This window comes from Sylvia atricapilla, chromosome 3 (genome assembly GCF_009819655.1).
Source record: "Sylvia atricapilla isolate bSylAtr1 chromosome 3, bSylAtr1.pri, whole genome shotgun sequence".
NCBI lineage: Eukaryota > Metazoa > Chordata > Aves > Passeriformes > Sylviidae > Sylvia > Sylvia atricapilla.
The window spans coordinates 69,741,760-69,767,640 of NC_089142.1; the positions used below are offsets into that span (position 1 = coordinate 69,741,760).

A 25,881-nucleotide genomic window follows, 5' to 3' on the forward strand; every position below is an offset into this window, starting at 1 on the left:
TTTACCTGGTATTTCAGAAGAGCCTTCTGAAAAGGCTGCAGGAGGAGTAGTATTCTTCACTGAAAAATACGTCAGTGATTGAGATTTAGCCGTGGGACTGTGCGTGGACTCTGCTAAATGTGGCTAATATTTTTCATGCACGTAAAATTACTTAAGGTTATGGATTTGACAGAAAGAGTGTGTAAGCCTCCGCTTTAGCCAGCATCTAAACACTTTGACAGTTTAGTATTGTGAAGGCTAGTCTTGTAGGCTGTAATAGCTTGATTTGGCTTTCAGTCAGTGACAACCTGGGAAAGCAATTGCCTTAGTTGGATAGGAAGCAATTCCCTCCTCTCCTTATTCATTGTAGATTACTTAGTGGGCACAGGTACTGTATGAACAGCACAGGGCATGTATTGAACTAGGACTTGCTAGCTAATCATCCAGGGTTTTTTTTAAATTCTGTCATTCTTCTGCTCCTTAAAGTTGACTTTCCCGTTTCCCATTTTGATCGAATGTGCCATGTAATGGCCTGTTCTTTAAACTCATATGTTTGAGCAGAAATCCTAAATAACTACTAATGGTTCTTATCACAAGTTAATTTCAGTACCAGTCTGGAATTCAGAATAACCGTGTGTGAGGGCATGCTCACATTCTTTTGGGTACTTGGAATGAAGTTGGGTAAACTTGATACTCATCTTCATTAGTTGGTTTTGTTTTTTTTTTAATGCTCTGGAACAGTGACAGTAAGAACTGTGCAACTTCTGTTTGTTTTAAAGAGTATGTAGAAAGTGCAGAAGCTGTACAGCACTAAGCTAAAGGATCTTGTTAGCTCCTGAGATTCAGGTGATGTCTCTGATAAAGGTCTCTGAATGGTAGCGTTCAGTGGAGCCTGACTTGTAGTCAAAGGGAATGGTAGAAATCTCTACCCTGTTAGAGGGACCTGCTTATGTTAGCGTGTGTTAACCAGAAAAAGCAGAGAAACTCTACTTCTTCTGGCAGACAACTGATGTTCTGAATTATGTGTGCTTTATGTGTAACTGGAACTTCTTCGGAGCCTACAATGCCAGTTCCTTCTGTAGCAATTTTAATCTTCAGCTCCCAGTACAAAGAACAGTTTATTGTGTGTGTTTGAGGTGACTTTCTTCTGCAGTGTATTCCCAGTAATTAGAGGGCGCATATTTATAAAGTGTTTAAATTGTTGAAACTGTGTGTCATTACAGTACAACATCACAAGACATGGTATTCTTGAATGTTTCAAATGTTTAAAACTAAGACTTATTTTCAACACTTCTTTCCTTCAGAAATCTGCGTGTGAAAGTGCTAATTTCTGTCTAAGTTTGTTGGAACATTATTTCGTATACCGATTTAATGCTATACAGTCAACCGTTGAAATTAAATGTGCAGCAAAATTTCAGGTCCTGGAGAGTAATGTATGTCATGGAAGGGGGCAGGGGAGGGATTATTTTAAAAAATCCAAAAAAACCCCCAAAAATTAGGCAAACTAGGTTTTTCCCTATCTAATATTCCAGTATTTGAGTATTAGACTAGTTTTTCTTCTTTCTTTGATCACAGAAAAAAACAAAACCAAACAAAACATAATCCAAAAAAACGAACCCACAAAGAAAACCAAACCAAAACACCACCACCACCACCACAACAACAACAACAACAAAAACAACCCACAAAAACCCCCCAACAAACCCAACCAAAAACCAACTTAATTTTCCCTTTTTAGCGACAACAGATAATATACTGGACCTTTCCAGTGAATTTGCCAAGGCTTGCTAGGTCCTTGAGAAAAGTGGTACCTTTGCTAGTATAGATCTAGTCTGGACAAGTATGCTTGCTTTCTTGTTTCTCCTCTAGTACTTCTGTGGAGTCTCTGAGAGTATGTTGTGGTGCATTTTATCTTGCAAGTGGTGCAAATGTATGTAATAGTATCAGTACATACTCTGATGCAAGGTGCTTTTCTTTGTCTTCATTTTGGTAAGGCAAAGGGATTTCCTTTATGAAAGCATTCCAGGTTTTCATATGACACCTGATTTAAAAAATAAACAAATAATAGTTCCTTATTAAATTCCCCATCTTGATTTTAAAGGAAATCTGTGTAACCTCTTCTAGGAGCAGCTCCCCATATTATCTCCTTCCTCTCCACTCTTTCCTGCTCACTTTAGGGTGGTGAAGCTAGTCCATGTGAAAAACAGCACTGCAGTGAAACAACCCAGGTCCTCTGAAAGTACATGCTTCTTGAAATGAGAGCAGAAGGACTTTTCTGATAATACTTTTGGGTTAATTTTGTTTTGTGAACAGACTGTCCAAAGTAAAATTAGTTATGAAGGAAGCATTCATATGTTAGCAGGTGCAGTTCTAGAAGGAGGCTCTAGTCTGAGTCACACCATTTTAGGTGCAGCTTTCAGGGTGCTTCTCTGTCTTGCAGTGGAGGAGAATGTAATTTAGGGTCAGATTGTCAACTGTGGCTTGGAGTGTATCTCTTTTGCAGGATCTGTTTCAGCCTGGGGTCCAGTTGTCCCAGGTTTAGGCACGCCATGTGCATTCAGTGTGTGAGTAGTGAAAGGAGCTGTGTGATGCAAAGGTATGAGGTGTGGGGCAGCTGATTCCCTGGAGAAGATGGGAGGTTTCTGTGGCCGCCTTGCAGGGTCTGTCTGCTGTTTTGGGTGCAGTCAAGAGTAAAGCAGGATACGCTCTGGCCAGCAAATATGACTGTCACATTTTAGTGTTCCAATTTGTGCTCCTTGATATAAGGGCTTGCATGAGCACCGTTTCTAATACATGTTTAGGACTCTGTTGCATGGACAGGTATTCTCTTCAGATTCTGCACTTCTCTCCTTTGGTTCAGTGTGCCCCCACGTCTGTCAGCTCTTGCCCCAGCAGGCACTGCAGTTGCCATGAATCTCAGACAGTGTGGGCTGTGCACAGACTTTGCATAGGAGGAAGATTAATTTCTTATTGGAGATGCATGAGAATGAGTGAATACAAATTTGGCGTTCTAGCAATGTGGTTGAGGCAGACAGGACACTGTCAGAATCCTCACTTTTCACCATGTGTTTGTCAGGTCCTAGTGCTGTTCTCCTCCATGTGTTTAGATCTAATAAAATACTCCTGCATTTCTCTGGGTCACAAAGTCCATTTGGCAGGCACTCCATGGTATTCCTTGTGCCGAACATGTCTTTGTCTAGAAGAAAGATTGCTTCAAATAGGATTTCCCACAGTCTCACAGAATATGGGATTTTTCCATGTGAGCAAGTATTCTGCAGAATTGTATTTCAGTTTTGAACCTGTTTACTGACATTTCACCTGGTAATGACAGTGTAATAGTACAATGACAGAGTCTACAGCAGTGTAGAGTCTTGGTATATCATAGTCTGCATGGTCTCCATGTTTTTCCCTAAATATTTTGAATTTATATCAATATTTTGGGTATAATTGGAGGTGGTTGCAAAGAAGGTGAGTTAGGACTGTATCAGTAATGAATGCATATATCAAAATGATGATTGAATAAGCCCATCTGGAAAGCCAGCATGGTGATTGTGCTCAACTCCATCTTGTACTGGTTTTTTTGGAGAATATGGTTTGTGTCTTTTTAAAGTTGATTTTTTTCCCCTCTATTTTTATGTTTATCTAGGAGGATCAGAATTTGTTTTTATGTACATTCAGGTCAAAGTTAATGCCAACTAATTTTTAACTGTGCAGCTGGTTCTCGAATTTAGAGTTTAAGTAGCAAAGTAGCTTATTCTTATTGGGAGGAAAAAATTGGTTTAAATGATTCTTGAGTTTTTTTAGAAATACACAATCTGGCAAGCACAGTACCAGAGTTGAGTTTGTACCACGCTTCGATTTGTACTTAAGAGGTCCAGTCTTGAATAACAAGATGCTTGTTGTTAATATCTTGCTGCTATTTAGTATGTTTTTTATACACTCTGATACAAAATGGAAACCTTTAACAGAAAAGGAACTGAAAAATATCACTGTGAAAGTCAGTTACTCAAAGTTGGTGACTCTGAAGGGTTACTCACTCCAGATAACTCTCTGCAGTCACTTGGGATCAGAAGAGCTTATTTTTATTAAGTGGTCACATCTTATGTAGTTGAAAGGATTTATTTTATTGTTAAGGTTTTACAGTGTATAAATTGGAAGTATACCTTTTAGAGGTCTGTAGAGATTTCTTATTCAGGTAGTTTGTTTTACCTGGATACATGGATTTCCTTAGCTGAACTTCACAGACTTGAGAATTCCACAAATTACTTGATTCAAATTCTAATTCTGTTTTTATATGGCTACTAATTATCTTTTTTTCTCAGTTAAATTTCTGTTGTGATGTGATTATCTGTCTAAAACGATAAATGTGTATGATTTCTTTTTCTGTTTAGGTACGATGAATGGATAAAGGCAGACAAGATAGTGAGACCAGCTGATAAAAATGTACCAAAAATTAAGCATCGAAAGAAAATAAAGGTAGTTTTTCTCCCTTCTCTCTTCTGTTGGTCCCCTATGTTGGTTTGATACACAGTTAAGTAATCCCTGCCTCCCTTCCTGACCTTTTGATTGGCCTGCAAATGCTTCTCAGGCAAAGCAACTTCATAGCCTTTTAAATATCGATACTCTTTTCATCATGGTTTTTGCTTTTGTCCTCGAGGTGAGGAGGGGAAGCTTCTGTTGCCTTCTTTCCTGAATTTTTAATTAAATGTGTGTAGTCATTTACAGAAAACAAATGAGAAGGATACAGATTATTTTAAGTGTTGGGAGGCAGCTTGAGGGGGTGAAATTTGAGAGCTCTCTGATTCTGCAGAACAAACCTATGGACCAGCCCATATACATGGGACTCTGTAATTTTATTGCCAAGATTTCTTTTAAAATTGATTCTTCCACAACTGATATTTAGGCCTACATGATGATATATGTCTTGGACAGTGGGCTGCAAGGAGCTTTTCCTTCTGTCCCTGCTGTGCCTGGTGTCCTGCAGTGCCACTACTCCTGGAGCACTGGTAGTGTTTGTTTTCCCATTTGTTTTAGTGTTGACAAAGTACCTATCTTCAGTAGAAAGGTCTTGGCATGGAGTGTTAGAATGGTGTTTGAAGTCCTTTAAACAAAGGAGAGCTTTCCTCTACGGATTTAATGTTTAAGATAACTGTTAAGCATTGTTTAATTGTAATCCATTATAAGATGTATGCTCCAATGAGAAGAGTTTTTGTATCTTTTTTTTTTCACCTAGAATAAAACTGACAGAGAGAAGGAAGAGAAGTATTCTCCTAAACCTTGTAAATTGCGACGTTTGTCAAAACCCCCCTTCCACACCAGCACATCACCAGAGACTGGGTCTAAACTTGACAGCACTGAAGCCAAAAATACCGAACAAACTCCAGTCAAATCAATAGAAATTACTTCTATCATTAATGGGCTACAAGGTAGTATACTTAAAAGCTTTTTCTAACTCTGTAAATGGCCTTTAAACAAGAGTAAGTGACAATGTAGAATAACTGATACAACTAAATGGTTGAGTCTGTCTGACTAATTATCATCTTCAGAAATTACCCTTGGACAAAAGCAGTGTTGGCAGTGTCTGTGAATTCAGTATGTTAACAGTCAATTACATTTTGTGTTGACGTCTTTTGTTTATTTGATATAGAGCAAAGCATTTTTACTTCCTATCTAATTTCTAAATTTTCAATTTTTGATTTACATAAGCTATAGGACCCATTATTCATATCTGCATGTCTGTTGCTGCTAGCACTGTGTTCTCCTGCCCACACATTTACAGCAGCATTTTAATACCTACTCGCTCCTCTTCATTCTTAGTTTAGAGCATGCTTCCAGAGAAGGAAATCAAGTATGGTATAGGTAGTTTGAGTGACCTCAAACTTCTGTGGAAGCTGTGTGAATTTAATAATCATTCCAACTTACTTGAACTTGGATGACACTGGCCACTGGGTTCCAAAACTGTAGGTAGAATAACAATCAACATAATCTATATGCTTCATTACCTTAGGAAATGAGAAACAAACAAAAAAAAAAAACCCAATTAATGATGAAACTATTATTAGTGTGATAATTAATCTGTAATTGACTTTACAAATCAAAGAGATACATACATACATACATATATATGTGTGTCTTTGTGTATATATACATATATCTGTAAATTTGAGCCGATTCCTGTGTTTCTCCTTGAATCCATATCTTTTTGCACTGAAGGAGATTGCTTTTGGTTTCTTCTGGATTATGTATTTTTGTTCTCTCAGTTTCTTTATTGCTGACCCTGAATTTTCTTGCAGTTGTCCTACATTCTTCTTGTCCATTTGTTTCCATAAGTGCCTTTCTTTATTGCTTTCACTTCCTTTTTCCAGGCTGATCATCAGGTTGGTCTGTGAGAGAGTATCCAATGTGTATGTTGTTTTTCTGTCCTTTAGCCTCTGGATTTTCCAGGGAAAATGATGTCTGTATTATGGGCTTTGGAAAAAAGGTAGATAATGGTAGTATTTGTAACCCATAAGAAATATATAAGGGTGTCTTTCAGTTTTTGGTTTGGGTAATTGTGCAAAAGTTTGTATTTTATGGATTAATGCGCTCTGCACTTTCTCTACCTCTTCAGAAATTCCTGGAGATGTACTGTATTACAGAGACTCTTACTAGTTTCTAATCTAGCCATTATACTATGAGTTTTTGAACTCTTCAGGAAATAACATTTAAGAGAGAGACTGCTAGAGATCCCTGTAGCATGTCTTCATATCTGTACAGTTTTATTTAGTTGTTGTTGTTTTGCTTTTTTTTTTGGTGGTGGTGGTGTTTTTTTTTTTTATAATTCTTTGTAACCAGAATCAAGACAAACTTTTCTTGTTTTGTTTTTGTTTTGTTTGGATTTTTTTTAAATTAGCTTCTGAAAGTTCTGATGATAGTGAGCAAGAAGATGACCAAAGTGCCCCAAATGTACATGCTGATGGCAAAGAGGAATCTCAGCCTGAAGCCATAAGCCAAGACAAAAGTGAACTCCGTCTAAAAGAACAGAGCAGTTCCTCCCTCCCAGAAGAAACTAAAGCTCTTACAGATGCAGCAGTGCCCAAGTCTGTATCCAAGTCTCCTGAAAGACTGCGGAAAGAGATGGAAGAGTTATCTGAAGATAGTGACTCCGATGGAGAAGATGAAGCCACAAAGAAGAGAAAGGATGGAAAGAAGGAGATCGTGGATAAAACAGCAAAACCGCAAGTGAAGCGGGGTAAGCGAAGACATTGTGTTGCAGAGGAGTCCTTAAAGACCGTGTCACCAAATAGAAAGGATGAGAAGTCCAAAAACAAAGACTCCCTTAGTTTAGAAAACAGCAGTAACAGCTCCTCGGATGAAGATGAAGAAGACAAATCTAAACTGAAAATCACTCCAACGAAAAAGTACAATGGACTAGAGGAGAAAAGGAAATCTTTACGGACAAGTACTTTCTACTCTGGATTTTCTGAAGTGGGAGAGAAAAGAATAAAGCTTCTAAATAACTCTGATGAAAGACTCCAGAACACCAGAGCGAAGGATCGAAAAGATGTGTGGTCAAGTATCCAAGGACAGTGGCCAAAGAAAACCCTGAAGGAGCTGTTCTCAGACTCTGATACTGAGGCTGCTGCCTCTCCTCCACATGCTGCTCCTGAGGATGCTGCAGCAGAGGAGCAGCTTCAGACTCTTGCAGAGGAAGGCATTTCTTTGCCTAACTGTGAACTTGAAAAATCTTTGCCAGCAAATGTGGATGTTAAACCTGTTGAGGAGAAACCAACTGAAGTGGGTGAAAAGAAAGTTGAATTTCCAAGCAGTGGCAGCAACTCAGTGCTAAATACGCCTCCTACAACTCCTGAGTCACCTTCCTCTGTAACTGTGACAGAGTCCAGTAGACATCAGTCCAGTGTCACTGTCTCTGAGACGCTTCCACCAAATCAAGAAGAGATACGAAGCATCAAAAGTGAAACAGATAGCACAATAGAGGTGGACAGTGTGGCAGGGGAGCTCCAAGACCTCCAGTCTGAGGGAAATATTTCTCCAACAGGTTTTGATGCCAGCGTCAGCTCCAGTAGTAGTAATCAACCAGAGCCAGAGCATGCTGAAAAAGGTAAAGGAAAGGGTAAACAGTTGTCTCCAACCTAACCAGCTCTTACTGCAAACATTGCTGATATGTTTTCATTCTGTTTTGGTTATGGTGCAGGGAAGTTAGTTGTTGGAGGAAGTAGTAGCCTGCTGTAGATGCAATAGATGTGTGGAAATGGCATAATCATCTCGTGAATAAAATGTAATCTGCCAGCAAGTTCACTGGCCTTTCATTAGAAATTGTGGTGGTTTCACTGAGGGACAAAGGATAAAAGAATGAATATACTGGATATCACAAAAAAGCCCAGAGCAAACTGTAATAGCTTGTGTAAGAAACATTTATTGTAGCAAGATGGAAGCATTTTCAGCACCCTCCTTAGAAGCAGGAGATGCTTTTCTTGCACAAAATTTGATTCTCTGTAAGTTGTTTCTTTTGGAGGAGAAAGCCCTCTTGCTCCTAGGGTGCTTAGGCAGTCATTTCTAATTTGTATTTTTCTAGAACATTAACTTCATAAGATTCAAGTCAAGCTGATACAAGCATTGACCTTTTCAGCTGTGTTTCGTTTTCATATGTGATTTTTCAGATTGAAGATCCTTTCCTGAAACCACTAGAGAATGGGGGATAATAAACACTTGTGCACACGATGTGGCTGTACTGCTGCCTGCTTTTTAACTGCTGGCAAGGCAAGATCCAAAAGCCTTTTCCTGAAAGTGACTGGCTGTTTCACAGTTCAATCAAAAGTACAGCTACCTTCACTGTGTTTTAGTGGCAAAAAATTATGAACACAAAGGAAAAAAAATACATTTTGTTTACAGTCCTGAGACAAGTGGGTTTTCTTATCTGAGTAGATTCTGGCTAAAAATTTTTTTTTCAAAATGCCCTTAAAGGTGCGTTACTTTCAGCATTCTGTTGGAAGTGTTCTTCTGAAAGTATGCAACAAAATGTGTTCCCTTATAGGAGAGAGTTTGGAAGAGGTGAATGTGTACCCCTCGATAAATACACCTGTATTGCTTTGCTGTTTAGAGCTGTGTAGGTTAAGAACTTAAGTTGCTCAGGGTTTTTTTTTATATGAAAGTAGTTTATTGCCACTTGAAAGAAGTTTTACATTATTGTAGAATAATATTTTTACATGCATTAGACTTTAACTTCCTCTCTGACTTTGTTTCAGAAAATTGGGTTCCTTAATTAAAATTGTTTTATTCCAGGGGTCATTTTTAATCTGTGAGTCACATGGTTGTGAAACAACGTTTGAAGAAGTCCTAAAACACTCTCTTTTAGCAGGTGTACTAGAATCCTTCCATGTTCCTTTTCTAGTATTTCCCCTTGTAGTCACAAAAACTGGTAGATTTTTTTGCTTTGTTATTTGTTTGCCTTTCTTTTCTTACCTTTTTTTTAAACATACCTAAGATTCTTTTTAACACCTTCAGTCAATGTAATTACTGATCACAGATTATGGCTTTGTTTTTTTTTTTTCACAGCTTCCAAGTACAGCAAACTTTTAAAAATGTTTTTTTAGTCCCAGTAGGTCTTGATAACTTTAGTAATAAATAATTTACAGTATTAAAACATAGTAAATCCATGTGGTTCAAGAGAAATTCTGGTGATGCATATGGGAAAGTAATTTGTAATCATCATAGATGTGCACTTTGCGCAAAGAAACTTTTTCTGTCTTCCATTATCCTTCACCTCCTCTTGTCAACAGAAGTAGAAAAATGAGCTGCATTAAGGATAGGCAGGAACAGTTGCATTTTTGTCTACGAATTTAAGCTTTGAAGTGTTTTATGGGAGAAGTGCAAGCATTTAATTAATTTCATTTCCTTTTATTTTTTTCCCCCCAATTACAGTCTGTACAGGCCAAAAAAGACTTAAAGATGCTCAGGGAGGAGGCAGCTCCTCAAAAAAGCAGAAAAGAAGCCACAAAACATCTGTGACCAGCAAAAAGAAGAGTAAAACTAGTAAGTACAGCAGGTTATTGTGAAATAAAAGGTGTGAAAGTAGTGTGTCCTTTGTTCAACTGATTGTAGGAAATGAAGTCTGTTAATAAAAAATGCATTAGGACAAAATGTTCTCATCAGGGAATTCTTAACACTGTTTAAATTAAGAGACTGCTCTACCTAAACACCAAAGTGTTTTCAGATGTCTTGTATTATCATTTCTGGGCCTATTTCTAAGAGCTCCTTAATATTGTGTAATTCAGGAAAGCCAAGAAGAGTGAATGTTTCACACATGGCAGAACTGGAGAGATATCTCTGTATCATGATAGCTGCCTGCTTTAGAGGGGAGACTGGGACCTGAAGGAAATTGCACTCTGTATTTTCTGTAAGATGAGTTTTTAGAGGTTATTATCTCTACCCTGTAGCAAATATGAGAATTCCAGAAAAATACAGATTCTTGTTTTCTTCCTGTGCTGTCTCTTACATCTACAGTAAATAATGCAGCTTTTGCAGGTTTTTTTTTAGTTGTAGAAGCTAATTGGAACAGACACCACAGTACTGGGTAAGGAAAGCTTAATAAAAGCAGAGGTGTGTTAGGGGTCATATGCACAGGTGTTTAGGAGACAACAACATCAATTACTGCTTCATTTCACTGTTAATAAAAAATACCAGGAAACAGGTAGAGACTGAAGCCTGGAGGATAACTGTAAAAAATTGAGTTAAACCAAGGATAAAAAGCATATGCCATGCCTTTTTTCTCTCTCCCCTAGCTTCCCTCCCCTCTTTCTATTAAGAGCTTTTACTAAAAGTCTGTACTTACTAGTCTGGTATTTGCTTTCACCCCACCTGTCTTTCATGTTCATCAATCTCCTCTTTATATTTTCTCATCCTTTTTAATTCCATTTTGATGGTCTCCTCCTTTCATAATCCTTATTCCTACCCTTGCCCCAGAAATTAAAGTAACAAAACGAACTGAATTTGCAGAACAAATACACCATTTTTAGCCTTGCCTTTATTCCCTTGGATTTGGTGAATCTACCACTTTTTCTCAACCTATGTCTTCATCAGGATGTGGAACTTCAAAGCTACTACCATGTAGTCCTTGGTGTGTGCTCTTCTTGTTAGACTTCAGACTGGATGTAATAAGGAAAATAAATAGATAAAATGTGATTCAGCTGTAAGCAAAAAAAAAAAAAAACGCTTTTGGCAAAATTCTGGTGGATCTCTTAAACTGCTTTTGTGGCAGCTTCAGCTCTTGCCTTTGCATTAAACCTACACCAACAAGCAGCTGGCCCTGCTAGTTCACACTACATGTCTTGGATAATCAGTTTCTTCTGAATAGATCACCAGATCATAAAGGCCAGAAAGTTCAGGGCTCATTTTGTCAACACCTAGGGTAGGTACAACTGAGGCATACATTTTTCTTAATAAATATAAATTCAATGTGTTTTTAAAAACAACTCTTAGCAATTGGAGTTCTACAGATTTCCTAGGCATTTATTCCACTGCTTTGCTAGACTTGTGTTGAATTAGTCTCTTGTGCCTGCTTTCACTTCAGTTTTATTTTAGTAATGCTAAAAAACTTCATCCTTTCAATCATTGCTCATAAATATTGTCTTTTAGATAGATTATTTTGTTACTCTTTTTTGAGTGGTTTGAATAAAAATATGTGTTGTTGCCTTATAGTTAAAGATTTTCAGCATGAGGTAAAGTTCTTCTGTTTTGGGTCAGTGAAAGATCTTTTTCCAAAATCAAAAAACTTTATCATCTTTTCTGAGGAATTTGTAGATTATGTCACACATGTTCAGGTTACTGATAGTGATTTTAGTAGAGGAAAATTAAAATAAAGGTGACATGAGGCTAAGAAAAAGCTGATTCCTCTGATTTCTGCTATATATGTTCTAAAAACACAAAGGTCTGTCTGTGACTGTTAGGTCTAAAAATGGGATAGCAGTTTATATATGTATATTGAATACTGCATTAGAAATTGATCTTAAAAGGAGCTAAACAGGAGATGGACCATAACAATCAGTCTTGTGAACTTTTTCTAAAAGTACAGTGCCGTGAGCAGGCAGATGTGTGGTTCATTTTGGCCCCATAATATACCTGGTTTGTGCTTCAGTGATGCAGAGAGCATCAAGCCAAGCTGCTACACCAGGATGGATTCTCTGTTGTTTTAAAGAACTTGGGTCAGATAAATTCCAGTTGTATGAAAATCAGCACAGAGGTTGCTTCTGACAAGCTTTAGTTTGAGCTTTGTTTTGTAACAATGTCATCTTGTTTCTTCAGCAAACAGCAGCGACAGCGATGAACTGTCAGCTGGTGAAAGCGTGTCCAAGTCTCAGTCAGCAAAATCGGTTTCTACTGGCATGAAATCTCACCAAACCAAATCACTCACAAGAACACAGTCTCCAGGAAAATGTGGTAAAAATGGAGAGAAGGAGTCTGATCTCAAAGAACAGAATAATCGTTTGCCCAAAGTTTACAAGTGGAGTTTTCAAATGTGTAAGTATTTTCTTGAAAACACACCTAGTGTCATCTTGTAACATAGTGTAAAAAGGCTTTTTGAATGTTCTGTATTTTGACTTTCTTGTTTCCATCCTGAATTTGCTTAAGCTTATGATAAATTCTAATTTTTAAAAAAATTTTTAAAGGTGATTGGTTTTTTTTTTTTTTTTTTTTGTTTTTTTTTTTTTTTTCTTGCAATTGCAGCAAATACACTCTTCAGGACTGTTTTTAGATGTGGCTCCTGAGCTGCTTGCTGTTCTTGTTGTGCTGTGCATACCTGTCATTCTGGCATGAACATTATCTGCTCTGTGTGTTTCTGTTGGTATTTCCTTGCTGGTTTGTTTCTCATTCTCTAGTTCTTGTTCAAACACTTAGGTGATTGATTTGTATTTTTTCCCTATCCATTTTGCATTAGTGAACCAGCACCTGATTGCTATTTCTAGTATTAAGAACTTCCACTCTGTTTCAGTCAAGCTACTGGGGAGCTAGGGGGGAGCAGTGTGGAAAGGATCCTGCATTTGCCTATCTGAAAAAGAGATCAGTGGCTTATTAATTGCCTCATGTTAGTGCGACTTACCAGTTGAATCTGACTTTGCTGGATTTGTTTCTTTTTTTAATTTCCTCCTCAACCCTGAATCTCAGCATTAGCCTACTTTTAAAAGGTTTTTTTTCCCAGTAGTTTTTCATAATCAAGTTGCATTCTTCAGGAGTATGTAATATAAAAGGTCCTTATTGCCAGTTGCTGCCCTATTGAACACTTTCCTGGTGCAACACATTTGAAGGGCTTTTGCTCCTTTATTTTTTTTTTTTTTACCTTGGCTACACTCTTTTTACTGGCAGAAGTTGGTCTATAGAGTGCTGTTTGACACATTTCCTGCTGAAGACGAGTCAGACACTTAAACTTTCCTTACTTTCCCACAGCCTAGTATCATAGTGACTTTTGGTCCTTTGGTGCTGCCCTCATTGCAGGTTGATGTAGTGAATTTTGCATCCCACAGTAGTTGAAATGATTCTTAAATGCTTTTGAATGGATTGTCTCCAGTGTGGCTTCCCTGGACTGAACCAAGAGTTTCTCCTGCCTCTGCCACTCCCTGCCGTGTGCCATGCTGTGGAGAGCTCCCAGCTGGATACAGCCAGAGGGGCAGCTCCTGTGCTGCCATGTCCAGCAAGGTTGTCCTGTATGGTTTCTCCTTGTGGCACATATGCCAGGGACTTCCCAGTGTCTGGGGCCAGACTGAGCCCCAGCAAGGACTGAAAACAACAGGCTCAAAGCTAATTTTGGCCCTGATGTTTTCATCCATTGTCTTAATTTTTTTGTCCTTTTCCTCCTTATGGGGAAAGGAATGCATTTTTTTCCTCTCCCAGTTCCTTAAAAAGTCCTCAAAAAGCATAGGGCAGTATCTTGTAAAGAATAGTAAAAAATGAATGAATTTAGGGTAGTAAAGAGTAGCTGCTGCTGCTGTTCCGTAGCTCTTCTGTCTGCTACCTCAAAGCACATCACTAAGATTTGAGTGCCTTCCACTTCGCTGACATCCAGAAGTGTTTGGAAATGCTTCAATACAACAATTAACAGAGATTGTTTAACTTGCAGCTGACTTGGAAAATCTGACGAGTGCTGAGCGTATAACAGTTCTCCAAGAAAAACTGCAAGAGATCAGGAAACATTACCTGTCCTTGAAATCTGAGGTGGCTTCCATTGACCGAAGAAGAAAGCGCTTAAAGAAAAAAGAGCGGGAAAGTAAGTGCTGGAAACTAAATTCTGCTTTTAGAGGGCTGAATTGCATGTTATGTGAAGGTACTGGATAATTTGCAGGGAGACAGACGTGTCATTAGGAGTGTGGTTTTGTTTGGGTTTTGGGAAATGCTGTGTGCTTGTATTCTCCGACCACTAGAAGGATCAGATACCCAGGGACTGTGGAAGGGGAAGAGCTTTACCAAGGTGTGCAATCTGTTTAATGCTCTTGAGGTACTTCATACAGGGAAAAATACACAGAAAATAAACTTTTCTAAGCAGTGAACAAAGGGTGTTAATAATTCCTAATTTTTCTTCAAGTTACAGATCAATTTACTGTAGTATTGCTTATGGGCCTAGTTAGTGCTTTAGGATAAAGGTTTATTTAGGATAAGGGGTTTATTTTATGATTTTAAGGGAGACCAGTTAAATTCAGTGTTTCCTACACAGACCAGGCAGTGGAGGCTGGTTTTTTTCCATTGCAAGGCATTGGTTGCTGGAGTCAGTAAGTACTGGTGCTTGCTGCTGAACAGGAAAATATGTTTATTGTTTGATTTATTAATCTCTATAACCCGTGTTTTCCTTTTGCCGTGCAGGTGCTGCTACTACATCATCTTCCTCCTCATCACCTTCCTCTAGTTCCATTACGGCTGCAGTTATGTTAACGTTAGCAGAACCATCTATGTCAAGTTCATCACAGAATGGAATGTCAGTTGAGTGCAGGTGACAGCAGGACTTGCCAAAGCACTTTGCACTTAATGGCTGCTGAGGGCCACTCTTTTTTTTTTCCTTTTTTTTTTTTTCCTTTTTTTTTTTTTATACTGCACAGTGGCACAAAATTCAGACAAGCACTATTTTGTATTTAAAGTTGTTTCTTGACAAGCTAACTTTGCACTTAAGTGCACTTTTATGAAGAAAAAGTACAACAAACTGCTTTTCCTCAAGCAATAATTGTTTCCAACTTGTCTGGGAATTGTAAGTCTAGTGACTCAAAGGCCTTCCACTGTGGCAAATGGAGGCTGTTCACTGCCTGTAGAGACAGGACAATAAGCATATAGTTGTTGGGGTGATCTAAATCAATGTGGTAAGGCTTACTGTATTCCCTGGTATTTTGTTAAAGCTGGAACATTTGATATTTTTCCATTTATTTATGACAAATATTGAAAATATTTTCATTTGTACAAGCTAATTGTTTTTTAACTGCTAAGTCACCTTATAGTGGCTTTAATTGTATACGTCAAGCACATCTATTCAAAACCTGCAGTTAGTAGGATGTCTGACATCAGTCCTGATAACCAAATATGAGGATTCCTTTAAAAAAAAAAAAAAAAAAAAAAAAGAGACTGACTAATGTTTACAGGTTTGAATTAGGCTTAAATAGGTTGCTCTGGGTTTTAAGAACCCATTAATTGGAATGAAACTACTGTACTTTGCCATTTTTCTATAAAACAGTATTTTTTTTTAATTTTGATAAAATACATTATGAAAAAGAAAGAAAATGGCTAACAAACTGTATTAAATCTTAATGTATAAAGATTGTATTCAGCCAGTTTAAAGTGTATATTTATTCATAATGGATTATAACAGGTATATTTTTGTGTTTTCTTGTAAATGTTTCTTTTCCCCTTAAAGCAACAAATATTTCATTTGTAATGCTTATTTTATTACAAGTTTCAAGGAGAGGACTTCAAGAGGGAGTATGGTGTGAGGTTATAATTTGTGGTTGCTGATACCAACACTGCCACAAAAGGGTAGTTGTTTTTAAAATAACTAGCTAGCTGAGTGGTAGATGTTTAATTTTTTAAATGCCTTGTATAAATTCCAAAACCAACTTCAAAATGTTTTCACTTGTATCGATTTTATGTTGAAATGATCCCAAGCTCTCTCCTGTTAATTCTATACCTTTGTAAGACATTTGTATATTGCGGAAGTGTTCATTCAAGCTATTTAATACCTGGCACTGTTAATACACAGTACTTTATTGTACAGATTGTTTTACTGTTTTAATTGTAGTTCTGTGTACTTCTTTTGCCTGGGGAAATAGGGGCTGGCATGTTTTTCTTTGTTTTCTGGCAATACAACATGTAAGAATTTGAAGCATTTTGTTTGTAGATGCTAGAGTGTCAGAATCCTTTTCATTTGACTTTTCTAAGAAAAGCATTTTCAGTCTTCGTAGTGTGCGCTTAAGGTTATAACTGATTTTATTGAAAATGGTTTCAAAGTATTCAGAATTGTACAGGACTGTAAAAATTTGTTGACAGACATTGAAGGAAAAGCTTATAGAAAAAAAGCTATAAAATATATATTAGGTTCTGCAGAAAATGGAGAGTTATGTAATATATTGTACAAATGTAAGCAAAGGCCTCTGAAATAAAATGCCATAGTTTGTGAATCCCTGATTTTGTTTCTAACAGTTTAATTAAGCAACTGTAGTGTGTTCATGAAAATTACATCAAGCTGCAGAATCAGTTTAGCAAGTGATCTTTGGTGTGCTGTAATGGACCTATGAAGATGTAAGATAGAGCACATGCACTTGCCTGATTTTCCTCTTAGTGATTAATTCAAATCCATCTCTTTCAGCAGAAGGTTAAAGTGTGGCCCATCATTAAGGCAGAGCCAGTTGAAACGAACTGCTGGCTGTAGTTCAGGTGACCAAAATACAGTTGCACCAGCAAGGTGACAGATTACTGATGAGACTGACAGTAACAACCCATGATAAATAAGCTTTGGAAACATTGATTGTGTTAAAAATTACAATGATCCAAGACTAAGGGGTAATCCTAATACTTTCAGTGAAGCTACTTAAGAGGATACTTTTCATCTTTTTAAGTTTAGTGGAATCTGAGTCACGGTAGTTCAGTTCAGCTTTTCAGTTTCAGTTAGCATAAGGGGTATGGATGTAACCAGGAACTACCTCTAGGCAACCAAGATTCAAGTTCAGCTCTTGATTTACCACTAGTTCTTGATCAGCTCTCAGTTTTAGTGCCAGCATATTTGATTTGAATGTGACAATTGCTGACTCTGTGATCTGGGGGGAATTTATTTACCTTTTTAAAACAGGGATCATTAGTCAACTCCCTGCTCCCAAGTCAAGTTTTTTGCAGAAATAGGATTTTTTATTTTCCTTAATTTTCATCATATTTTTGGTACAGTTTAGTGTCTACTTAAACATTTGTCTGAATGTGTTACATTGCACTGTGAAGTATGTCTGTAAATGGTGCTCTCCAGATGTATGGAACCACTTGTCTCCCAGGAAGTAACAAGGGAAAATACCTTTGGCAAACTGTTACCCAGGTAGTTTTATCACATGTTCCAGTGGGTCAAATCTGAGCTGCTTTTCAGGGTATGTACTACACGCAGCTTTCCCCACCTGGCATGTGTGCTCTGCTTGCAGCTGAGGCAGTTTGTCACCAGCAATGCCTGCTGGGCTGTGACTGTACTCCTGAGCACCCGCTTGGACCATGATCCCAAAGGCAAAGCAAGGCAAACACACCCTGCTGTGTTCTCCACACCTTGGCTGAGGGACAGACTCAGGTTTGTGTCCCACAGTTGATCATGTTGGGAATAGCTGAGATTGTTGATCATGTTGATCATGTTGGGAATAGTTGAGATTGGCATATGCTGAGGGAAAATGCGCCTAATTTGAAGGTGCTCCCACCTCCCCTTATTTGTAGTCTCCACTGACACCAGTCCATACTTATGGCCGGGTAATTCCCATCACGCTGTAGAATTTTCTTGTTGGCACAGGGATTGAACTCCTTCTCAGGCGGAGTTCCTGGAGGCTATATGCCTGTTGCCCAGTTTCAGTGGTCATGAGTCTCTTAAATGGGCTGGATGATGATTGAGCCTGTATTGCCTCTCTCTCTGGTCACTATAGTGCTGCTCTTCTGTGTGAAGGCAGATTAGAAAAGCCACTACAAGTCATGTAGCAGCCACCTGTCCCTTTTCAAGGATTTGTGTATTCTCTTGGGCTGACCCCATCCCTGGGGGTCATTACATTTCCTGGCATCCAGCAGGCAAGGCAGGGGCGATACCTGGTGCATGTGTCAAGACCAGCTTTCCTTCTATTCAGCAGCTGGGTTGCTTGTTTAGCCTTCGGTTGGATGCTGGTGCCAACAGAGCTGCTTACAGCGGCAGCTCAGAAAGTGCATGAAACGTGCAATGAGACAGCCAAAAGGCCTGCCGGGTTTGCTTCAGCTCGCCTTGGGACTGAGGGTCTTGGGCATTCAGTGAGACAGCCTCTCACCACAGAATCAGAGGCTGGAAAAGACCTGAGATCATCAAGTCCAAACACCACCATGTCAACTAGACCGTGGCACTAAGGACCATGCCCAGTCTTTCCTTAAACCCGGGCATGGTGACTCCACCACCTCCCTGGCAATCCATTCTAATATCTAACCATCCTTTCTGTGAAGAAATCTCTCCTCATGCTCAACCTGCCCTGGCACAGCTTCAGACTGTGTCCCGCTGGTCCCGGTGACGGATGTTTCCGGGGCTCCCCGCCCGCGGCGGGGGCGTTTCCGGAAGCTCCCGGCCCCGCCCGCCGGAAGTGACGCGGCCGAGCCCGTGCCCGCCGCGCTCCGTGCCCGCCATGCGGGGCCGCCGGCGCGGTGCGGGGCCGCGGCCCCCGGCGGCGGCCGAGGGGGAGCGGGAGCAGCGGGAACAGCGGGAGCAGTACGTGGTGGGGCAGGTGTCGGGCAGCCTCGGGGCGGCCGCGGCTCCCGCTGCGCCCCTCGCTGGCCTCTTCCGCGCCGCCGCCCCGCCGGTGCTGGTGGCTGTGCCGGCGGTGAGTGAGCGAGTGCCGGGACAGCGCTCCCGGCTGGCCGGGGCTGTGAGCCCTCCAGGGCGCTCCAAATAAGTTGTAGTATGTAAAGTAACTTCAGGACCTTCCTGGAATTTTGTCTTCAAATTTCTCTTACCATTTTTTTTTTTGAAGGAAAATAAGAAAAGGAAGCGTGCAGAAGAAGGGAACAAAGTGTCAGAAGACCAGAGCTTATCCGTCATACAAGAACCTCCGGTAAAAGCAAAGAAGATTAGAAAAAAAGAACGTTCAGAAGCAGAGAAAAAACTGTCAGAGAGGTGAGTGAGTGACACCATTTTATAGCAAAATTAAATCCCGTAGCATCTACATTAATCCTAATATGCGTTGGATGAAACAACGAAGTTTTTGTCTACAACTTGGTGATTAAGATTAATTTTAAGATTGTGCAAATTTTCTGTAGTTTTCCCCTGAAGGAGAAAGTAGTGTAGCTTCTTGAAACACTAGGTCTGTGAAGTGCAAATGCCCTGCTAGAGAGCCATCAGGTCCAGCGGCTGGAGATGAAGCCCCTAGTTCTCTGGGGCTCGGGAGATGCTCTCTAGCTGTCCTTGGCTTTGTCCAGTAGAGGCGGTTTCAGCAGGAGCAAGGTGCCAGGCACAGTGAGCTGTCTGTGTCCCGCTGGGCCTCTGCAGTGACACAGAACTTTCTGTGACTTGCCTGTTCTCTTAAATACCTGTAGCGAGGCGCTTCAGAGCAGGCTGGAAGCTGTTCGCTCTACAACGCACTTTGGATAATAAGGCAAACTTGATTGTAGCACAAGGCTAACCCCTCATCCTGTCCCTGGCATTGGGCCCATGGAACCTGTTCCTGTGTTTGTGTTTGGAGCCTCCCAGAGGCCCCTTTAGATCTGCTCCTTGTTCGTGCTCTAATGGCAGGTTTGGAGATAGAGAGACTTATTAGTGCAGGACAGTATTCCAGAGGTTTGTTCCGAGTCTCCTGCAAACTGAGAAGTATTAAGTCTGTTCTAATTTCCAACATAACACAAAGATGATTCTTTTCCCCTTCAATTTTCGAGGCTATCAAATTATTTCATTCTGAAGTATTTCTCTATTACTCCTGGTAAATAGTGAATGCAGTGTCCTGTGGCCAGCAAATAGTTTTTCGTGTTACTAAATGGTCAGATACATTTATTTAATGCAGAATGAACAAAATAATGTTTAAAATTTTAGAGTTGAACATAATAAGTTCAAATGTAAGTTAGAATATCTTGGAGGCTTCAGTTCTTTGACCCCAAACTCCCTGTTTTTTTCCCCTCAATTGTAACCTTCCTGTTCATTTCTGGTCAGAGAGAATGCTCTGGAGCAGGCAGATGAAGAGGAGGATCAAAAATTGTTTCAAAACAAAGTGAAGCAAAAGAAAAAGGCTTCTCAAGCCATCACCGAAAGTGTTGTTAATTCAGCTACAGGTGCTACTGCAAAACGGCGGAAGAGAAAAAGGGTGGCTGATAAAGCAGGAGACAGAACGGTGTTTGTTGGAAACTTGCCTGTCAGCTGTACTGATCAGGTACATGGGTGGGCTCTGTTCTGCTGAAGGAATGAAAGGAGTTGCAGCAGCCCTCAGTTTGAGGGGATGTTTCCAGCTGGGAGGTCACACACACTTGTGATTGGAACTGCTTTTGGGAAAGTAGGAAATGGTTCTTGTTCTCAGAAACCATTAGAGACAATCTCAGGTTTCCTGGAGTTGGGCTTCCTGCAGCAGTGGATACAGTGACTCTTTCTTGAGTAGAATTGGTCAGTTTCTTGTCAATGAAAAAGTGACTGAATAAAGGAGAACTGCACTTACAAAGTTACTCTGCTTCTAATTTTGTATGCAAACAGTGCTTCAGATCATTACATAAAACATACTAAATTTGTACTTTCTTCTGCAGTGAGAGGCATGACTTCAGTTTTGACAGTCTGTAGAAGCTGCCACAAAAACCACAGTAATAGTTACAAATTATTTGCATTTTTTTAGTAGCCTGTTAAGGGTCCTCCTGTAAGTTAAAGGAAAACTGTGTAAGAACCATATTACTTAAAAATACTAAAAAATAATTCTCATTACCAGATTGAAAAGTGTACTGAGTGTTCATAATATCATCTTTTTAGGTACTGAGATCTCTTTTTAAGAAGTATGGACAAATCAAATCCATTCGCTTCCGGTCTCTGGTATGCTATTTCCTTTAATGTTATTTAACAAAATTATTTCTTGATGTTCAAGGGCAGTAGTATTAGTAAGGCTTGTACTTTCATTAGTTCAGAAGTGGTTTGAGGTATGTGGGTTTTGCTATTAGAAGAAGCCTTGGAGATGGTATCCCAGGAGCACCACAGATGCATTTTTCCTGTAGGAGCAGCTGATCCAGGATCAGAGCTTTATGTTCTCTGAAGGAGGAATGCCTTTATTATTGCTGGTGTGGCTGAGGCATTGCTTACCTGTTTTTAAATCAAAGTAGCAAAGACACATTATTGTAAATCAGGGTACTCGCTAAAACAGTTGACAGTAACCCTCTTAGAACTCAAGAAACAAGTCAGACAAAGTCAGAGCAAGCTCTTTAACTCTGAGGGTCTTTTAGACCATCTCTAGGTCCAGCTATTTCTGTCATTTGCTCACTGTACTGGCTAGGTTGCTTTGGGTGGCCCCTACTTGAATTCATCTTCATCTTACAGAAAAACTCCCTGTGATAAGTTGACCCTAGGCCCACCTAACTCAAGATCTTTTTGTCTTTAAGATTCCAGCAGAAGATACTGTATCCAAAAAGGTAGCAGCAATCAAGTAGGTTCCCTTGTGAATTTTGTGTATTTTTCAATGCTTAAACAATGTTTAAGTCTTGGTTATTGAAAGTTTGTCTGTATTAGGTCTTTTTTACGTATTTTGGTTCTTTGTCTTCCGTCGTTACCTTTGTGTGTGTATTAAGTTTTCTGAACAAGTAATAAAGAATTATGTGCCATGTGTACTTGTAATGTTTTACCTGAGGTTGCATTTCTTATATTTTAGGAAGGAGGAAGATGCTAAAAGTCTTTAATGTCTTCTGATATGTTTATGAGCTGAGGAAGCTTGCTCAGGGTGCATATATGGGCTGAACAGGATCTTCACTGGGACTCCCTTGCACGGACAGGGGTAGCTTGACCTGTGAAGGAAATGAAGTTGTTAGTGTGCACAGAACAAGCAGAGGCATGAATGAGTTCAGCAGGAAGTGCCTGTGCACGGCACAGCATCAGCAGGATTTAAGCAGTAATGTGTCCTTTTCCTGTTCCAGGCATAAGCTGCACCCAAATGCAAAATCCATCAATGCTTACGTGGTCTTTAAGGAAGAATGTGATGCCCAGAAGGCCCTGAAGGAGTAAGTGTCAGTTTTGTTCCTCATTCCCTGTTGAAGAGGTAGTTCAGGTAGATTTTTAGCTAAATTTAAACAACCTCCCCTCTTTTGGTTGAATCAGAATAAAATGTTGTTCAAACTTAAAAATAACTTTGCTTTTGCAATACTGCTATGCAGTGACATTGTCAATTAAGTAATGCTTATTTCACTTTTAAAACCTTTTGTTTTTGACCACGAAAGGAATGGAACAGAAATTGCTAGTGGATTTCACATCAGAGTTGACACTGCATCTAAAACTAGTTTGGTAAGTAAGATGTGTGGCTAGAAATCCTCTTTTCTGGTTTGGTTGTGGAGTTTTTATTGTTTTTGGTTGGTTGGTTTGGTTTTATTCTGTAGCAAAGAACTTACTCTCTTATCTTTCGTTTCCTTTAGCATGACAATAAACGATCTGTATTCTTGGGAAATCTTCCATATGGTAAGTCTGAAATGGATTGTTACGCATCATTAATTTGCATTTATGGAATGGTTGACATTAGGCTTTTTATTTCTTGGTATTAGGTGGATAAATACCTTTTGCTGCAGGTAATTTTTATTTGTTAATTGGAGCACCTAAAGAGGTTGTTTCTGTCCAGTTCTGCACCTTGATTGTTTCCTGTTTTTTAAATAAATGTGACTAAGTGGCATAGGCCATGGCTTTCTAACCTGCTCAGGGGTTACCAATACCTGTTCGTGAACCAATTCCAAGTGATGGACAGTGATGGCTTCTTTTGCTGCTTTCTGTGACCACAAACTGAGTGACTCTGTCCAGGCAGGCTAAAAGTGGGATTTGATGATCCTTGTGGGCCAGTTTCAACTCAGAATATTCTGCGATTTGCTGTGCTCTGAAATTACTGCAGCAGCTTGGACCTTTTTCAGCATGTCTAGGTCCCATTGCTGTAGTTAAACCCGTACTGTTGAGTTGAGCCCCTCTGCTCAGTAGACAGATGTTTATGTCAGGGATTCCATTAAGAGTACCTATTCAAGAAAAGAAAATAACCTGTATTTTTGCCATGGCACATCACATTTGTCTGCCTAGGCATGAGAGGGAGGAAGGCTCATACATCCAGCCATTATCAGAATAATTGCATAGCAGCTGTGATTGGGAACTGTAAATCCCTTCTTCCCCATTCAGCTAAAACTCATGGCTCAGTCAATGAGCAGTTGAAGAACTTCTAGCTCGAGCTCATTATCATTATCATTAATTCTTAGAAATTCTGACATAAGGAGGAGCTATAAAAATGTATAGCAGGATTCTTAATTTATACTATGTTCCAAGCATAAATGCAGTAATTGAAAAATCTGTTTCAGTCTTTGCCTTAGTTCTTTGTGATTTATGCTGTACTCTTCAGAGCTGGAGAAGCAGTGACTGTTAGAGCAAATAGCCCTTCATAAAGTCTGCGTTGTCACCTTGCTGGGAGTTTTCTGAACCACTGATACTTGTCTACCAACCCATATTCCATATTGTTTATGTCCCTGAATGGGTAAATGTGAAATAACTGGATGTGGGCCAGCCTTTCAAAGCTGTGTGTCTCCCTGAAGAGACATCTGTTCCGTTGTGTTGCCTGCAGACATCTGCGATGACGCCGTGCGGGAGCACTTCCATGTCTGCGGAGACATCGTGGGAGTGCGGGTGGTGAGGGACAGCAGAACGGGGCTGGGGAAGGGCTTCGGCTACGTCCTCTTTGAGGTATGTGCTCCAGGGCACGGGGAGTTCTTCAAAACCTGAATTGGGGTCTGCCTTTAGAGCATTTTGATTTTCTTTTTAATAATTTTTTGAGGTTCGTGTGTGTGTTTATGTTTGAGGTTAAATGGTGGCGTTGTTGTTTATGGTGAAAGCAGCTCGGAAGACCGATACAAACCAAAATATTTCAGGTTTTGTACACACAGGGGTGAAAGAAATTACCTTAAAGAAGAAACAGATGAATTTTGTGTAACTTCAGCGTTCTCCTGTTTCTTTTGTGTCAAAATATGAGCGGAATGAGTCTCCCACCTTCATTTTCCTTAGTTCATTTCCTGCAGCTCAGTGCCTTTTTTTCCCCAATTTTTCCTTGTCTTTATGTGCCTCAGACTTTAGTGTCTCACTGTTAGTTGTTTCATAGCCTGTTTTGAAGTGTCTGTGCCTCAGTGTGTAGGCTGTGTGGGGGTGCTGGTGCTCCTGAGAAGAGATGTTGTGTCATTCCCTAAATAGGGCGGTTTGAGTGCTCTGCGTTGTAGAATCCTGCTTACCAATTTTAAAGACAGGTAGCTGTTCATTTGAAAGCACTCAGCTGGAAGTAATGCTGCTTTTAAAGTGGCTCTCTGGTTTTGCAGAACACAGATGCTGTACATCTTGCTCTGAAACTCAACAAATCTGTTCTGATGGGAAGAGAGATACGAGTGCAGCGCGTAATGGACAAGAAGAAAGCACAGAAAAGTCCAGACCAGTCTTGTGCTCCCAAGGACAGAAATGATAAGAAGAAAAAAGAAATGAGCTTCTCGAGCGATTCTTTTGTTGGTGAAAAAGCAACCCCATTAAAGAAGAGCACAAAACCAAAAAGACTAAAAACTACTCCTAGGAATAAGGCTGGAAAAAACAAAAAGTTCTTTGATAAAAATCAATCCAGTAAAAATGCTAATTAGTGTTAGGAAGATGGATATTTATGAGAGTGTTTTTTATATGTGAGTGTGTCATAAATTTTGTTTACTAATACAATTGTTGTCCTTTTTCGTGTTTACTCTGGGGCATTTGACTTCTCCTAGAAGGCAGTGGAAGGTGCTGCATGATTTTATTCCTGTCTTCCAGGAATCTGTCTCCAGCTGATGTCTTGTTGCAGAGGGTAACTTAATTTTTTTTTTTTTTTAGTTGTGTAGGATTACTCACAATGGCTATAGAAAAAAGTGACTCACATTCAGACTAGGTCTGTGATGAAGTAGAAATCATTACTTTGATTTGGGTGGCTTTTTTGTGCAGATAAGGGCAATGGACCTGGTGAAAGGTCTGGGAGCACAGGTCTTATGAGGAGTGGCTGGGGACTTAGAGCCTGGAGAAGAGGAAGCTCAGGGATGGCCTTATCACTCTACAACTCCAAGTAGGGGCCGGTCTCTTCTCCCAGGCAGCAAGAGACAGGATGACAGGGCAAAGCCTCAAGCTGTGCCAGAGGAGGTTTAGGTTGGACATCGGTAAATTCCTTCACAGAAAGGGTGATTAGACATGGGGATGGGCTGTCCAGGGAGGTGGTGGAGTCACCATCACTGTAGGTGTTTAAGGGAAGCCTGGACACGGCACTGAGTGCCATGGTCTGGTTGGCCGGGTGGTGCTCGGTCAGAGGCTGGACGCGGCGATCCTGGGGGCCATTTCCCGGGATCCCATTCCCACTCCCCCGGCCTCTCACGGCGCTTGGCGGGCAAACAGCGAAGCTCAGGCCACGCCCCTCAGCCCGCGCATGCGCCCTGGCCTCGGCGCAGGCAGTGCGAGGGGCGCCCCTTGCCGCCGCCGGCTGATGACGTCAGCGGAAGCGAGGA

The 25,881-nt window shown here is 40.0% G+C and overlaps 2 protein-coding genes across 3 annotated transcripts in view; both read left to right on the forward strand.

The window, feature by feature from the left end:
• ARID4B (AT-rich interaction domain 4B) overlaps positions 1-16,622 on the forward strand; it is an 87,562-nt gene extending 70,940 nt beyond the window's left edge. For both annotated transcript variants that reach the window (XM_066315705.1, XM_066315706.1), the window contains exons 18-24: positions 4,371-4,455; positions 5,213-5,405; positions 6,872-8,080; positions 9,901-10,011; positions 12,280-12,495; positions 14,090-14,236; positions 14,827-16,622. In XM_066315705.1, coding sequence (XP_066171802.1) covers positions 4,371-4,455; positions 5,213-5,405; positions 6,872-8,080; positions 9,901-10,011; positions 12,280-12,495; positions 14,090-14,236; positions 14,827-14,957 — 2,092 coding nt within the window. In that variant the 3' untranslated portion in view covers positions 14,958-16,622. The remainder of the gene's footprint in view (positions 1-4,370; positions 4,456-5,212; positions 5,406-6,871; positions 8,081-9,900; positions 10,012-12,279; positions 12,496-14,089; positions 14,237-14,826) is intronic.
• Positions 16,623-18,792: 2,170 nt separating this feature from the next.
• RBM34 (RNA binding motif protein 34) lies at positions 18,793-25,072 on the forward strand. The gene is made up of 10 exons (XM_066315707.1): positions 18,793-19,016; positions 19,167-19,309; positions 20,336-20,552; positions 21,134-21,193; positions 21,754-21,797; positions 22,282-22,365; positions 22,582-22,645; positions 22,774-22,816; positions 23,949-24,067; positions 24,691-25,072. Exons 1-10 carry the CDS (start codon positions 18,822-18,824, stop codon positions 24,997-24,999), a joined length of 1,278 nt encoding a protein of 425 aa, XP_066171804.1. The 5' UTR covers positions 18,793-18,821; the 3' UTR covers positions 25,000-25,072.
• Positions 25,073-25,881: the final 809 nt, after the last annotated feature.

Coding starts and splice junctions, on each gene's coding strand:
- RBM34 (XM_066315707.1), top strand. CDS start 18,822: ATGCGGGGCCGCCGGCGCGGTGCGGGGCCGCGGCCCCCGGCGGCGGCC. Junction 19,017..19,166: donor TGCTGGTGGCTGTGCCGGCG/GTGAGTGAGCGA, acceptor TTTTTTTTGAAG/GAAAATAAGAAAAGGAAGCG. Junction 22,817..23,948: donor CTTGGGAAATCTTCCATATG/GTAAGTCTGAAA, acceptor TGTTGCCTGCAG/ACATCTGCGATGACGCCGTG.